This window comes from Lissotriton vulgaris, chromosome 3_2 (genome assembly GCF_964263255.1).
Source record: "Lissotriton vulgaris chromosome 3_2, aLisVul1.2, whole genome shotgun sequence".
NCBI classification, from domain to species: Eukaryota; Metazoa; Chordata; class Amphibia; order Caudata; family Salamandridae; genus Lissotriton; species Lissotriton vulgaris.
In genome coordinates this window covers 137335944-137352774 of record NC_141690.1, presented here as the reverse complement: position 1 = coordinate 137352774, position 16831 = coordinate 137335944, and the positions used below count along the sequence as shown (strand labels likewise).

At 41.1% G+C, this 16831-nt stretch overlaps 1 protein-coding gene across 2 annotated transcripts in view; it reads left to right on the top strand.

Annotated features, from left to right (window-relative positions):
- Nucleotides 1-16831, top strand: part of OTOP1 (otopetrin 1) — a 141889-nt gene that overhangs the window by 85540 nt on the left and 39518 nt on the right. For both annotated transcript variants that reach the window (XM_086964532.1, XM_086964531.1), the window contains exon 5: nucleotides 6438-6568. In XM_086964532.1, the coding sequence (XP_086820658.1) occupies nucleotides 6438-6568 (131 nt within the window). The remainder of the gene's footprint in view (nucleotides 1-6437; nucleotides 6569-16831) is intronic.

Genomic DNA, 16831 nt, shown 5'->3' with positions numbered 1-16831 from the left:
AAGAGCATTGTTAACTTTATATATATATCTGTGTGACATACATATACATACATGTATATATTAGTTCTTGAGAGAGAAACGATTTTCCATGTTTCACAAAGATGAAGAGAACATTGCGGAACGTGAGAGCGACAAAAAAAGACATATTCAACTCTAGTTGCATTTCTATTACATTTCATTCCACTAACTCAGTGACAAATATCTTCTAGGGATGGGTAGCATGCTACTCGACGGCAGTGCTTTAGATGGGAATGTATGCATCTGTGGAGGTCTATATGAATAGAGCCATGATGCCATGCGTGAGGACCAAGTTTCTGCTCTTCCAACAATTCACTAAATACCACGTCATCTTTTCTTAGAGAATAGCTCAATCCATCTCAAAGAGAAAGCCATATCCGATTGGTTGACTTACTGAATGAATCACTAGAGTAATCTGTCAAATTCTTTGATAAATAATAGTGTAAAACTTAGATTGTCTTTCAACTCTGGTGTTGAAATGTAGAAACACATTTGGATTGCCTCCTTTGCAAGTCCAAGCCCAGGAACCATAAACAAATCACAAAACGCTTTACACAATTCTCTGCACGAGTTTCTGAATGGCTCAATGTCAAGAGTCTGCCAATGATCTTTGTCAACAGTAGACCAGTCTCTTGCTACAGTGCTATGTTTCCTTCTATTTGGTTTTCTTGGTGTCTCAAATTTCTTGACACATGACAAACTCCTATATATATACAAAGAAGTATTGTGGGTTGGCCTGTTGTAGTTGTTCTTGGTCTTTTAGACATTGACTGTTTGTGATCATTAACTCATAGATTCCTTTGTTGAAGTGTGACTTGAAGTATCCTCTTAATTAATTCTGCTGTGTCATCTCATGGTGTTGCTGCTTTGGACTCCCTGACCACGTGCTTTTTGTTCTTGCCTGATCATGATCTCAGCCTTCTTGACTCTCGTGACAACTCCTTTGTATTTGAGATCAGGCATGCTGTGGAACTTGTAAAGCCAGTAAATACTCCTTTTGTACATGCTGATTAGACAGTCATCCAGTATTGGTCTATTCATGATATGTATCCCTTGGCTGACTGTACCAGAGTATTGTAAGACTTAAATATCATCTCCTAAATATCATTTACAATAGTATTTTCCATTGAAGTTAGCACAAAATCTTCATCAAACTGAACTATACTTTTGCGAACGATTTTAGGACACAATATTTATGTCATTTACTATTTCTGAAAACTATATTCTGGCATGGAGCTGTAATCATGGTTTGGAAATTTTACACACACACCCCAGAGGCTTTGCTGCGATGCACGTCACCAATGGTAGTGTCAGTGCTGGTTTATATATATTTTTAATTTTGCATAATTGGTGATGCACATAAAGGTCTTAGATGCTCTACTTGGAACCTGAATCATGTCATATGATTAGTTGCTCACCATGTGGGCCATTTACTGGCACATACATCTCGTCCATCCCTTCTGTCTTCTGTGGGTTCCGTCCTTACAGGCCAGGAAGTTTTTCCACGTTTAGAAATGCAAGGGTACAGGACAAGATGCTTCAGGGTACTCAGGATGCTCTCATTTCACAGTTTACCGTTCAACATCCCTCTCCTTCCAAACAGCCAAATATTGGCCACCCTCATTTGACAGTACTCGCCATAATTCCTGGATTTGAAAAGGAAGTAATTTAAAGATTACCCAGTATGCAGCACGAGAGTCCCAAATCTGGGGAGCAGTAATGGGTCTGGTGAAACTCCAAAACATTAAGCTCTTCTAAGAAACCATTTTCCAGTTATTTAGGGATAGCTTAACTCTGTTCATGAAATCAATGAGCAAGCAACTTTAATATTTTAATCCTTTAATATTCTGCTTCTAATTACAGTCTATTCTGTCACTAATTGGCTCTGACAACACAGCCAACCAAAACATGGATTTGTAACAGTAGGCTTGCTCAGCATAAAGTGACAGAGAATTTATCAGGTGGGCTACCCCTACACATGTAGTGTTTGTGTTCTTGTCATCTGAACTTTTCCTCATCATATTTGTGAATTAACATTTGTATTACAGCAGATGATATTTTAAATTTAGCCTTTTTCGGTATTGCATGCCTGCAAGGGTGGAACATAAGTCCCAACTTCTGCTGTTTCGCACTCAGACGCATTAGTGATTCCCAAATGTGTCGCAAGGGACCAGCCGCATCAATACTCAAGAGACAGGTCGCAATTTGCGACCCATTGGGAATGGGTAATAACACAGGGATGGTGACCTGCTGGGGACAGCAGAACACCATGTCTGTGTTTGCTTTTGAATAAAGCAACTTTTTGTTTAAATGCAGCACATTTTCCCTAAAGGAAAACAGGAAGCATTTCAAAAAGAAAAATGAATCCTTTCTGTTAGACCTGGCATCCTTGGCGTGGTTTCCCCCTATCTTTTTGCCTCTACCTCCTGTATTTTTGATGCTGTGCTGGATTTTGTGTTTGCTGGTTTAGATGCTTTGGGCACTCTGCCACTGCTGAACAGTGTCAGAGTGCAAGGGCTCCCTGTGTAAATTGTTATTGTGATTGGATATAGTTGATTGGCATATTTGTATCACCAAGAAGTCCCTAGTAAAGTGCACTCGGTGTGCCTTCAGCACTGATTGTGCCACCCACATGAGTTGCCCTAAAATGGTGTCTCAGGCCTGCCACCACAGTGCCTGTGTGCAGTCTGTGAACTGCCATTTCCTCCTGGTCAGTGTCCCCACTGACCAGGCCTAACCCTTACCTTTCTGTGCACATTGGTTATCCCCATGGAAGGCACAAGTTACCCCCTTGGGCAGGGGGCAGAGTATGTGAAAGGTAGAGCATGTACTTGTGCAGGTGACATGCTCTGGTAGTGAATTACAGCCATTTTCGGTTTTTTACTATTGTAAGGCTATCTTGCCCCATAGTCTATCATGGGGGATGCTGGCTACAGTGCTACCAGCATATATTCCCATAGGAGCAAGATAGGGCGTAAAAGTCTGGTATCCAAGAACTCAGAATTTAATAACACATCTTTTAGGAAAGGTTGTTTTTAAATCCAGTGTTTGAGAACAGCACTTTTTAGAAAGTAGCTGTTCTCTTATCTGACCTTTCTGTGAGCCTTGGCCTGTTTGTGAATTGACTGTCTGGTTTGAGTGTGACAGTGGCTGGGGAGCCCCTAGGAGGCTGGCTGGGTCAGCCCTAGGCTGAATGACTGCATCTGCGTCTTGAGTGGTGGGAGGGGATAGCACCTGGGCCTGAATAGGGCTGTTCCTGCCTTCCACAATGCTGCCTCCACCTCCTGCTGGGTGGCTGACGACCCTGCCCCTCACTCTGAAAGGAAAGGAGAAGCCAGGAAAACAAAGTGCTCAAGGAACACCTAGAACTGGTTCAGACCTGGCTCAGAGGCCTCCTGCACAAAGGGAACAAAGACTTTTAGGGGTATAAGTACAGGACCCATGACTACAGAAAATTAGATCATCCTGGAACCAAGGAGGAACTTCTGCCAAGGAGAAAGCTGGAAGACTGAAGAAGGAAGACTGTCTTGCTGTGTGATGCTGGACTGACCTGCAGTTGCTCTGCTGCCAAGGAGAGGGGAAGGACTTTGCTTTGTGCTGTGTACCCTTGCTTGAAGGAATCTCCAAGGGCCTGGGAAGAGCTGGCTCCCTGTTTTTAAGTCCCCAGAACAAAAGGACTTCACTCCCAGCTTCCCTGGGCTCTGATGAGAGAGCTCTGTCCTTCCTAGAGTGCTTGGGCCAGTTGTGGTGCCTCTGGGAGTTATACCTGTGTTGGGGAGTTGGAAATCACGCTTTTAAAGAACTTTCTGCAAGTTTTGTCCCAAACCCGGCAGAGCGAGAAAATTCCTGCCGCTACGAAGACCGAGATCGTCGCAGCGCCTGTCGCCGCTGCCTGAAGACGTCGCACTCTTCGTTAGCGGGAAGATTTCCGCCACAGCGAACATCGTCACAGAGCCTGTCGCCGCTGGGTGAGATCATCGCATCACGTCGCTGCGAGAATCGTCACAGAGCCATTGCATCGATGAGCTGTGAGAGGAAGATTGCCGCTGGACCGCGCATCGTTGCCCCGGAGATCTTTGCAGCCCCCGAGAATCATCGCATCATGCCTTTGTGGGAGAAAACACCCTTTGGAACCTACGCACCGGAATCAATACAAGTCATCACCTTCCTCCCCATACAGACCAGATTCGTCGCAACACATCCGCTGCTGCAGTGGGGCTGTCGCTAACGCCTCCCCAGGGTCTCAGAAGAAACGCACCGCTTGTTTTCCACTGCTACAGCTTCTGTGCTTGGAACTTTTTATCGCTAACAAAGATACTGTGGCTAAACGTGACGCAACTGTGAACTTTTCACTCAACTGAGGATCATTTCAACGCTAACATTAAGAACTCTTTTGCAACCATATTCTTGAACTGTGTATGTTGGATTTTGTCGTTTTGGTCTTGTGTAGTTTAGATTAAATACCTTTATTTTTCTAAACTGTTGTGGAGTCAGTTTGTGGTGTTTTCACTGTGTTACTGTGAGTGTTGGTACAAATACTTTACACATTGCCTTTGATAAACCTTGACTGCTTGTGCCAAGCTACCAAACGGGTGAGCAGGGGTTATCTAAGAGTATTTCCTCCTTACCCTGACTAGAAGCAAGGGTCCCTATTTGGACAGTGGTACCTACGTCTGCCCACTAGAGACCCCCAGTTCTAACACTTTCTGTTTCATTTTTTAAGAGTAGGCAGTGGTCCGTGGTCTTTGGGACCACTGCCTACTCTTAAAAAACATTTTCAATACCATTCACAAAGGAGAAGGGGTACCATGGGGACCCTTCCCCAATTGTGACCACCTTACCACCTACTTGATGTTGGTGGTAAAGTGCGATTTTTTTTGCGAACTCATTCCGGTCACAAAACAATCGTACATCCCCCTGTGACTTGCTTTGAGGAAGGGATGCCCTTGTCATGTCCCTTCTTGATAGCGACTCGTAAACCCTATTTTGTGAGTTGGCAATAGGTTAACGGCTCGCAAAATAGGGTTTGTACATAGCAAAAGGCATCTTACTGCCCGCAAACAGACAAGTAAAATGTGTCATACATCTGGCCCTAAGAGCCTTGTATCAGGCTCAGCAGAGTGGAGTTGTGCAGTAAGTCAGCAGTCCTATTGCCTCACCGAAAACATTGTTCCCTCACACTATTTTGAGTCAAATAAACTAATAGCTAACTGCTGGAGGAGCCTCCACTGGTTCTGCTGAACTGCTAAAACCCTGAGCCAGAAATCCATCTTCCACAAGACCACAGGTGAACAGTAATGATCATTCTGACCTATTGAGGGGGGTTACCATAGCTTATTTTCTCTGCTTCTGTCCACCATATAATGCGTGTAGGAAACAAGCAGTCAGAATGGTTATTGGCTCCCATGCACAGCCAAAAAGCTCCTTAAATGTCAAGCCATTTTTTTTACTCAACTGAAGGAAATTCCCGCTTTGAGAGTTTGTTTTCTCTGAACAAAAGGCTCACTGAGCGGGCATTTTAACCACGGTACCTGCTCAGAAAATATAATTGCCATGAAGGGAGGGGGTGACAGATGCCCTATTCGCAGTAGAGTTGCCCTTGCAGGTATGGGGTCTCTCTAGATATGGTGAGTGGTCCTCCACCAGAGGAGCAGAGGCAGTCCTACAGTCGGCCTGGTAGGATGGCCAAATCTTTTCAGTAGCTGTCTTGTAGCTTTAATGAGCGCTTAGAACTAACAGTTACAGTTCATTTTAGGAGGCCCTTAACACATTCTGAAGGTGTTCTCCATTATCTTGCAGTATGCCACTTTATGCTGGAACACAGTTTTTGGTGGTGAATATATGTGCTAAGTAAAGCACAAACCTAGCTAAAAAGAGTAAATAAGCGTCTTCCGCTGATGGTGCACGACTTGTCGCAGAATCCTTTGGACACAGAGAAGGGAACTTGAATAAGTCATATATGGGAAATGGAGGACACAGTGGGAGGGGCTGCATTTCAATGGAAGAGGATGCCTGGGGAGTGGGGAGGGTACTTGAGCTTTGGGCTGGTATTTCTCAATGTGAAGTAAAAGGCACATGAAAAGTAATAAAGGTGGCGGCAAGGGGTAAGAAAGAAGGGGGGGGTGAGGCTTTGGGGCTTTGAGTGGAATGGCAGATGAGGTATCTCTTCAGGCATAGATGGTTGAGAGAGTACCTCTTTAGATAGCAAGGTAGCAAGGTGGTTATAATTCGCTGCCCTGAAGGTAATGCTTCACGTTAAAATTGAATTTTGTACCAATGTATATTTTTTCTACCTTACAGAGCAACATGTGTGATGCCCATTTAGGGAAATGGAATAGTGCAGCTATATCAATTTTAAAATAAATTGGGAGATGCACATGTGCTCCTCCGTACTTACTTATCCTCTCATGTGTTTAAAGGTTCGGCTTGATTCATGCAGTGTTTACAAATTTACTCCTCTGGGCAAATGGAATATTAACCGAGTCCAAGCATCAGCTGAACGAGCACAAGGAACGGATGTTCACGCTTGGTTTTGCTAACATCACTATGGGTGAGTAAGAAATTGAGATTTGTTTCCTAAATGCGGAATGAATGATATTTAGTAATTTGGTGTCTGTGGTATCAGTTATGATGATACAGAGTACATGTGAGACCAGGCTCGCGGATACTGGTGGCGGCTATGACATATTTTACTGTTTGCTATCACAAAATACATTAGGATTGCTTGGATACGTGAAGATGAGTAATATATATATGGCAAAAAGTGGGAAAAAATGAATTAGTCACTTTACTTCTTAATTCATATCCTTTATCTGTGCCCAGTGAGAAACTATATTTCTGAAAAGTTCAGTGCTAAAGGAAATTGGGAGTTTATCATGCCAGGCCGGGGTATTCTTTCTTTTGTGAAGAAGACTTTTCATTGCAATTATATAGATCAGTACTAGCTCTCTCACAAGGGCACTCTTGCACGCAGCACTGACACATGCACACAACTGCTTACACAAACATGCAGTAGCACGGCACACACATGCTGCAAAATAGAAGTGCTTTATGAAGGGTTATTTTGGTACCTCTGCTCAAGTTTGTCTTTCTTTAACACAATATGCGAAACTTCCTTAAACATACTATTCCCGGTGGACACTAGAGTAGACCACAGTTCAAAATGGTTTCTATGCCTGCAGGTGTGGCAATGACTTTTTGGACTATGGATTATATAATTTCAGGAGTAAAATCAAAACAAACTCTACAGGTCAAACACATTCACTTACAGTAACTATTAGACATCAATGAAGTATCAAGCCGTGATCATACCACCTGGACATAGCCACAAAAGGAAAATGCAATCACAGAGTAACCCCACCATGGCAATCTTAACTGCACAATAAGGGCCAGATGCATCAAGCGCTTGCATTTCCATTGCATCTTGCAAGGCGAGGCAAGGCAACACAGGGGCTTAATTCAGATTTGTCAAGCCACATAAAGCATAGTCCTAGATGGCTTGGTAAATCTAGATTTAAAAAAAACAGCGCAAGCCGCTGCCTTGTGTTAGTCTGCACTAGGAAGGCATTACATGGGTGGTTTGGGTGTTCCCATGCATTCATCTGTGCTTTTCGGCACATTTCCAGCTTTGCTAATAGTAGTAAACCTGGGGATGTGTCAAAATTGTTCGCCTTCACAACAGAGTAGCAACGAGGAGAATTTACTTCATTTCTTATCATTTCTCCTCTTTCTATGTGTGCTGCATTTTACAGCACATATTGAAAGAGGAAAAACGCCTCTAAGGATTATTTGTGTACAGTAAGGTTTACCTTCCTGCACAAAAACAATACTGCCTGTAATGCAGACACCCGTGAACTATGGCGCCTTGGTTGGTGCTAGGCGGCACTCAGGGCCCGATTCATAGAATGAACTTAAGACTCAATCCTAAACTTACTACTATTTTGGTATTCACAGAATGCACTTACTCCTTTTGGCATTCACAGAATGCACTTACTACTTTTGGTACTCACAGAATGCACTTACTACGTTTGACATTCACAGAATGCACTTACTACTTTTGGTATTCACAGAATGAACTTACTACTTTTGGTATTCACAGAATGAACTTACTACTTTTGGTATTCACAGAAGTTAGGATTTTGTCTTAAGTTTGTCTTCAGTCTGTCTTAAGTCTGTCTTAAGTTTGTCTTAAGTCTGTCTTAAGTCTGTCTTAAGTTTGTCTTAAGACAAATTTAAGACAAAATCCTAACTTCTGTGAATACCAAAAGTAGTAAATTCATTCTGTGAATGCCAAAAGTAGTAAGTGCATTCTGTGAATACCAAAATAGTAGTAAGTTTAGGATTGAGTCTAAAGTTCATTCTGTGAATCGAGCCCTCAGTGTGCCAGCACAGAGAAAGAGCAGGAATGCAGCAAATATGGCACATTCTTGCCCTCTCCCTTTCAGGCAGTGCATCAAGTTGTCTAGCTGCGTTACGTGATGGGTTTCTAAATCTACTCCTGAGTCTCCACCTGATGAATATAGACAAAGGCCAGTGCAGCACGGCTGTGCCCATGCGCTATGAAAGATTCGCAAGCTTGCTGAATCAAACCAGAATAACATAGGTATTTTTACTATTTTCTTTAAGTCTCTCTTTCAGGCAGGGACTGGACTGGCCAGAGCACCTAGTCAAGCTAAAAATAAAAAGTAAGTAAACAAACCTGTTCTTTTTTTAGCTCTTGAAAATGTGGAAGCTCTTCTGAAAGTTTGATGGACGCCCCTTTTAGGGTGGGGCCCTGGTCGAGAGACCACTTTGCCCTTGTCTTAAAACTGTCCCTGACTCGCCCTCATATTAAGCATTTTAGGGCCCTGAAGAATAGGGTGTGGATTTCATGAATCCAGTCAATGGTGAGAAGGGTGACTCACTGCAGCTGACGTGCTCATCGGAAGTTTAGGAGTCAGAGTAATACAAAATATGGTATTAGTGACTTTAATGTAAACCCTGAAACATAATCCTTCACCTACTGCACGTAGCAGGGCGGTGAAACGTCACAGCACTCCGGTCACTTCTTAAAAGTAGTCTTTGTGCTTCTGCGACCAGTGATGAGTCACGTATGAACAAGCAGCGCGCGCCCTTTTGTAATTGTGGTCCGTCTTAATACTACATAATCGTTCCCTACACCACACACAGGAGCCCAGACATCATCGTCTCCGGCGGGAATAAACAATGCTTGTTGACAATTTCACATGCATTTATCAACATGCCTTTCTGTTGATTTTTTATTTTGTTATTCTGCTGTCGGGCAAGGCATTGGAATCTTAAATCACTGGGTGAGTGTAGGTCATGAAGAATGGATAGCGGGCCCGAGATGTGTTATATCCACACATTTGAGTCAAATAGCTCTCTGTCTGATAGACACAATGACGTCACCAACAGAGGAAGAGAGCTGGCGGCTGAGGAATGGTGTAAAATGCCCGATGCTAAATGCAGTGATGGGCGGAAGGAAACTGTGAAGGACAGATGAGCAGATCAATGCATAAAGCACTTGCCTGCCTGGTAAACAAGTAGCACTTAAAGAACCCTCAACTTGATGGTCACATTCCTGTTGAAGTTGGTCAACAATGCAGAAACACGTGTGCAGGAACCGACTGTACCAAAATGAATAGGAAAACACTTGTGAGTAATTGAAAAATATGCTCCGCGTTGACCGAAATGACTTTGGCGAAAGTGTGCTGCACCGCTGACGTTGTGCCCCCTCCTTCACCAGCCTTGACCATTGAACCATTGAATGAAGGGCTGATCCAAAGCCCCTTTCTGCATGTATATTTTACTTATACACATGTATGTAGATATCTCTCTATAGAGATATATCTATTAGATATATATGTATGTTTTACTTATACATGTATGCATATTTTGCTTATGATTTTTTTTAATATATGTTGCTGGAAAGACAAATATAGCTGACTCTAGACTAGACCTAAAAACTAGCTGCCTACGTGCTTACTGGGCTAATTTTTTTTATCATGTGATTATTATTGACTACATTAGCCAATGTCTTATAAACGTTAGACACTTAGATAGCTTCTTGAGAACAACTAATCCGTCCAATTATTGTGTTTCATGAACTCTCTACCTTTTCTTTCCGTTTTGAAGGGAGATGCTTTTTTTTTTTTTTAGGTTTACCAAGCAGATTCTAGATCATCAGCCATGTGCTTTTCATAGTAAAGCTCAATCCATATGACTTACCGGAGGGAATCTTAAGGACTGTAGCTTTCTATATTCAGTTACTCATGGTGTAGCAGGTCAGCGGTCCTGCTATGCGCAGACCTAGATATACATACACAACATCCTCTGGCTACTCCTGGAAAGAAGCTTTAAATAAAGGGAATTGGACCGACACACACACTACGTGTGAGTGTGTCTTATTTAAGGGAATTAATAAGGTGCCCTCACACCTCACCACCACACTGGCGACAAGGGCGGGATGACCCCAGCGCTCCCTCCACCTCGAGTACCTGGACAGGCGATATCTAGCACCTGCAGCTGCTCAGATCAGAACAGGCACAAGCAAAATTATGATGCTATGGGACCAATTAAATCACAAACAATCCTCAAACAGGTTTATAAATTACCTATCTGATCCTATTTCTTATTCTAGAGTCAATCTCTACAAGTCTAATATGTCTGTTACCCGCCGTACTCTCAATAAATGAATTATATTCACCGGATATGTCTTCCTTTTTGGAACTTTATTGTATTTTCACAGTATCTTGTATTTCATTTTTTTCACTTTCTTTTGCATAGTATAAACATATATATTACAGTCTTTACAAAACAAACATCACATACACAAATATCTACAAAACATTGTAAATAATAGGTTGAACATTTGTTCATTATTTCTAATAGCCCATACTACTTAAATAGATGCTCTATCGCCTATTATCTAAGGAGCATTGCTAATTCAACAGGTACACCTTATCACAGCAGTATTGGAGCGATCCTTATTTGATCCATATTCTTTTAACTACTGCTGATTATTACTTGTCCTTGAATATTATTTCATAGGGTGTCCATATCAAAGATTGTCGACACGTTTCAGCCCCTTAACTTGTGGGCCTCATCAGGACTAGGGCTTTTATAAATGCATAACGAATATGCTGCACCTGTTCCTTTGTACGTATTTTCCAATTGCTTCCGGGTGAGGAGGCTACCCAAATGCAAAAGGGTGTAGCCTTTAAAGAACAATTCCGTCTTATAATTGTACCACAATCTACCACTTGCTGGGACTTCACATATTATGTCACTGTCGTCTCTGGCACACACTTCTATTTCGGGATGTTTTCTTTTTAATAAACCATCCACGGGCTGCCAATATTCTAGCAAGCACGGTCTATCGCCAAAAAGCCATTCCACACTTCCGCAAGGTCGGAACAGGCGGCTTCCCAGTGATCATCCACTGTTCCATACCTCTAAAACATACAGTGGCACCTACAAGAAGATAAAAATAATAATATATACTATCAGTAACCATAAACAGTACAGAAAACAAACACTGGCGCACACAAGAGGAAATGAAGAAAAAAATAATAATAATATAATAAACAGAATACCACCTGCTGTAGCATCACAAAACCTAGAGTGCCCACACATCACACAACACCTTGAGACACAGGGCCATGGCCCGAGAGACTGCCATTAGGCCCTGACCACAAGCCAGCATGGCTGATGAAGTCCAACCTCAACAGCCAGCCACAAACAACACTCCCTCACAGGGGTGCTGTCATTGTTCAGCAGGTTAGCAGATCCAGCGACTGTATCCCCACGGTGAAGATATGGATTGGGCGGCTGAAGAAGTCCTTTATCACAACGAGGGAGGCTGACGGTACCGTCAAGAGGTCGCTGCTTCTCCATTGCGCAGGAGAAGAGAGGTTCAAGCTATGCCAAGTTGGCCAACAAGAGGGGGAAAACCATCAAAACGTTCTATGCAAGGCTACGAGAACTAGCAATCATCTGCACAGAAAATGACCAGCTCAAAGAAATCAGGGCCCACCTGATACAAGGATGCTGAAATAAAACATTGTGGAGCTTAATCCTGCTCGAAAAGAACATCAGCCTCGACAACATTTTGATCCCAGCACTATCACATGACCTGTCTGTGACTTGAACTAACAAAATGAACCTGGCTATCACTCAGACCCCGGAAAAGCCAGCAAGCATTAAAACCGAATGAGGTAACAACATCCGAATGAAAGGCCATGGAGACAAGACCAAAGGAAGAAGGCCCCAGCAACCCAAATCGAGATGCGGGTACTGCAGCAGAGAAGAACACCTGATAAGTGACTGCCCAGCACAAGGCCGTTCTGCTCTAATTGCTTAATCCAGACCAATTTTGCATCCATCTGCAGAAAGAAGCTCAGAAACAAGGGAAGCAGAGACAACTTGTCACCATCGTAAATGGTGCGCCAGCTGTCCTTTACTAATATGATGCACCCAGGTGAGGTGAAATCCCCAGCTAGACAAAGTCCTCTTCAAGAAGATTTGTCCCTGGATGAAGAAGAGTAAAGAGAGACGTCCACATCTCATTCAGAAGGGAGTTCAAGCGTCCAATTGGCAGGATCAGAAGTTAAAGCCATCATTATCATGGGGGTGCAACAATATAAATGTCTCTGCCCTAAGCCTCAACTAATGCCATCCTACACCAATATCTTCGCATACAAGAGCCAGACACTTCTACCCCCCTCCCGGACAGATGTCAGTACCTGTACGATCCGAAGATCAGGAAGTCAAAACGACATTTCATCTTATCGACCAAGAGGCCAACACACTGATTGGCAGCCACAGAGCAAAGGATCTTGGCCTTTAATATTTCACCAAGAGAAGTTGTCTCAAAAAACCCTGGTGAAGCTACACATCAACTCCTCCATTGTACCAGTGGCACTCCGGCAACTCCGCGTCCAGTTCCACAGTGGGACCACTGACTGCTCTGAAAAAATGTTTGTACTACCATTCACGGAGAGGATTTGCGAAGGGTTACCACCAACTTGAAGTAGATTGTAAAATGCAAATATTTTGTGACCGCATTCTGACATACTGCTGCGATTCGGTATTAGAAAAGGACTCCCTAAACACGCCCATTCCTAACACCAAATTGCATACCCTATTTGTGATTTGGTAATAGGTTACTGAACATCAAATAGGGTTTTGTCCATAGGAAAAGTTTTTTTTCCGTTCTCAAATGGCCTGATTCCATGACTCAGGTTATTTGCAACTTTAATATATATATTTTTTTATTGAAATCAGACACATTACAGTACAGTATTTGAAAAAGGAAGAGAAAAAACAAAACAAAAAGAGAAAGCATAGAACACAAAAATCATAATGCAGCTATAAAGGCTCATCATAGTCAATCCTATAGCTTGGTATTACATTGCACATAAACAATCCCTCCCCCTTTTACCCCAAGGTTATCACAAAGTTTCAGCAGTTATTCCTAAATTACTCATTAACAGCAAATTGCATTCCATTAGCCAACATCTTGTCTATTTTGTTCCTCCATCCAGAGAATTAAAGGCTTCCAAATATTCATACCTTTATTTCATGGTTTTTAGCCATTTGCACATATAGAGGGCAATTTCCTGACACCCAATTATATATAGGTTATTTGCAACCTTAAAAACATTACATACATGTGGCCCATAGCTGCTGTACTTGGTAAGATGTAGGGAGCTCTCCCATAGCAGTCTATCCTGTGAGACATTTAGGTTCTTCTTCTTGGAAATTCCAGCTTCCATCCATAGAACCATTAAAGTGCTATAAATGGTGGAGATATGTGCATACATAAGAGAGATATAGCGGAATAGTGCGGGGCAAGGTACAGGGGCTCCATTGAAGTGTGTTTTTATGCTAAAAATAGTTTATAAAATCTTTTAGATTTATATGAGAAGACCATACATATTAGAGCACTGAAAAAGGTGCACACAAAGTTATATCAAAATTTAATTACTGAGCTAATAAAAATCTTTATACTGAAGGATAGTATCAAGGAAGAATTAATACAGTACCCAATAAACAGTTACTAGAATCATGTATTAAGAAGAAAAATGTAAGGAAAAATCAAAAAAATATAATCAATAATATAATAAGATTTGATAGAGCTACTAAATGTAACCAATATACCTGTACATGCATATGTAATCATTATAAATAAAACTAATTTATAGTTGTAAAGCTATATAATCATCAATTGGCTTCCAAAATAAACGATAATTATTAGCATTTTGGGTGATGCCTGAAAAAGTCAAGTTATCTCCTCTTCTGTTAAACATTATCCATGCTTGCCAGGCATGAATTGATAGTAATGCAGCATTTTTCCGATCGGTAGTAATTGCTTTTAAAGCAGCAGAAATAAAAAAAATCTAGAAGTTTTTCATTCATAAGAGACGGTTTGGTAGAAAGTGAGGTTCACTTACAAATTACCATAGTGTAGGAATATGCTGACTTTTCAGCGATATTCATGCATTGCGGCGATTTTTATCGCATTTGCGATAAACCTTGGTAATACCAAGGTTTATTTGCGGTAAAAATCGCCGCAGCTCAGCGGTAAATTTTTGTCTCTAACCAAGCAATAGTGATAATTATAGCTATTGCTTGGTAATATGCCCCAACGTTTTCTCCTCTTACAACAAATATGCCTCGAGGGATGTCACCATATTTCTTTCCAACATGAATGCGCTCTACTGTCTGATGTAGCACCAGGTTCGCAAACTGATCGATGCTTCTCAAATATCCTATCAAAGTTCTACCATCTCGGAGGAGCACCAAGTGTTTTTTGTCTATGTCCTCTATGAGGCTCGCTGTCCCCGGCATGTAGTACATAATGGGACGCTGCACACGAGAGGGTCTCTATCACAGAAGGACCCACAGCAGCTCTTGGAGTACTACATCAAACTGTCGGCTTCCACTGCGCCCGGAAACAGCGCCCAGATTTTTATCTTTCTTAATAAAAAGATAGTTGGCAACAATCTTGCAGATCTATTAGCATTAAAACAAACAGTAGCTTTGGTATTATAAATTTGCATGTCCACCCTATTGCTTAGTATGGAATTTAATTAATAGCAACGTTTTTATAATTATTCCTTATATTTGAGCTGGTTAGATGTGAAAAAGAAACATTCATGCTTAGCTATTTACTTATCTAATTCTTTTATTCTAATGTTAATTGATTTAATATTATGCGCCATATTAGATATTGTCAATCCTCTAACATATTCGTAAAATGCATCCAAGTGATTAATAATTGAAGTAGAACCAAAAAGAAAAATAATCATATGTTGCAGATAAAATCTTTGGCTTGTTTTTTTCATTAAGAACAACATTGGAATTTATGCACCATAGACCTTGAGATTGCTGACAGGAGTTAGAACATAAAATGCGTGAAGCCAGCGCATGATCAGAAATATAAATATTCTGCATAGTAGGATTAAAAATAAAATGTATTAATTGACGAGATAATAATAGAAAATACATTTTAGGCAAGTAAAATATGAGGATTAGAAAATATAGCAAATTGTTTGTCCATTTGATGATGCAAATGCCAAATATCTTTCAATTTGGTAGTTTAAAAAAAGATTTGCGAGTGAAGTAAGCCTTTGAAGGGCGATTTTCCGTTTGGGAAGTTCTATCCAATAACGAATCTCATATATGGTTAAAGCACCCCCAGTAAAAAGTGGAACATTGCACAATTTTAGCACTTCTGATGTATACATAAACCAATAATCGGGGTCAATCATATGTCGGACCATAGACATTAATCAGGTGCAAAACAGGATTATCAATTCAGATTTTAGCTATGAAAAAATGACAGTTGGAATCAGAGCATTTATTTAATATTTGAAGATGTAATTGTTTTCCAAAAAGATTAGCAGCTAATTTTTTCTCTTGAGTGCAGGAGAAGAAATAAATATTATTCCAACCCATTTTTTGTTCATGTAATTAACAGTATCATCTATATGGGTTTCATGAGTGAAACATATGTCAGCTTTATGTCTAGCTAAATAATCTAAAACTTTAGTTCACTTAACAGGGTGTCGTAAACCATTAACATAAAAAAAACAAATGTAATACCTTAAATATTAGACATCATCAGAGACTAGTGAAGACAGAAAGAGAGAAAGAACCAGGAAGACTGAAAGGATAAGGAGAGAAGGAGAGATGCAGACAAACACAAGAAAGACAAAACAGAAACATACATAGTACTTTTTAATCGCACATGTGCATGACAAGAATGACCTGGCCTTAAATGCCCTCATAAAATATCCGCTAACTAGGCTAGTGATAAAGAAATTTAAAGCATAGTGCTCAAGTATCAGTCTCGTTTGTGTCCATGGAGAGCTGTGAATGCTGATCTAAGAAGAGATGGCAATCGTCAGAACACAGAAAGGACTTTGAGAAAACATCTTTCCATATTCACATAGTAGAGGGTTCAAACAAGCCAAATTTGAAACCATTGCTTCTCAGTCTTGGTTGAAGATCAGTGAACTCTTTGTAGATTTTAACTGTCTCCTTGGCAAAGTCTCCGTGAATGAAGATTTTGTTCCCATTAACCATTAAAGACAAAATTTTCTTGCCGCCTTCAATATTAGCACTTGATATGAGGACGCAGAACTTTAAATATCATTTGACGAAGTTTGTTCTAGCTTGGACTGCGATGGTAAGAAATTCTATGCACCTTGTCAATCTCAAAGTGTCCTGAAAATTTTAGATGTAAAAGAGCAGGTAATACAGTTTCCAAATACAACCTTCAGTCATTATCTTCCACATCTTCAGGTAA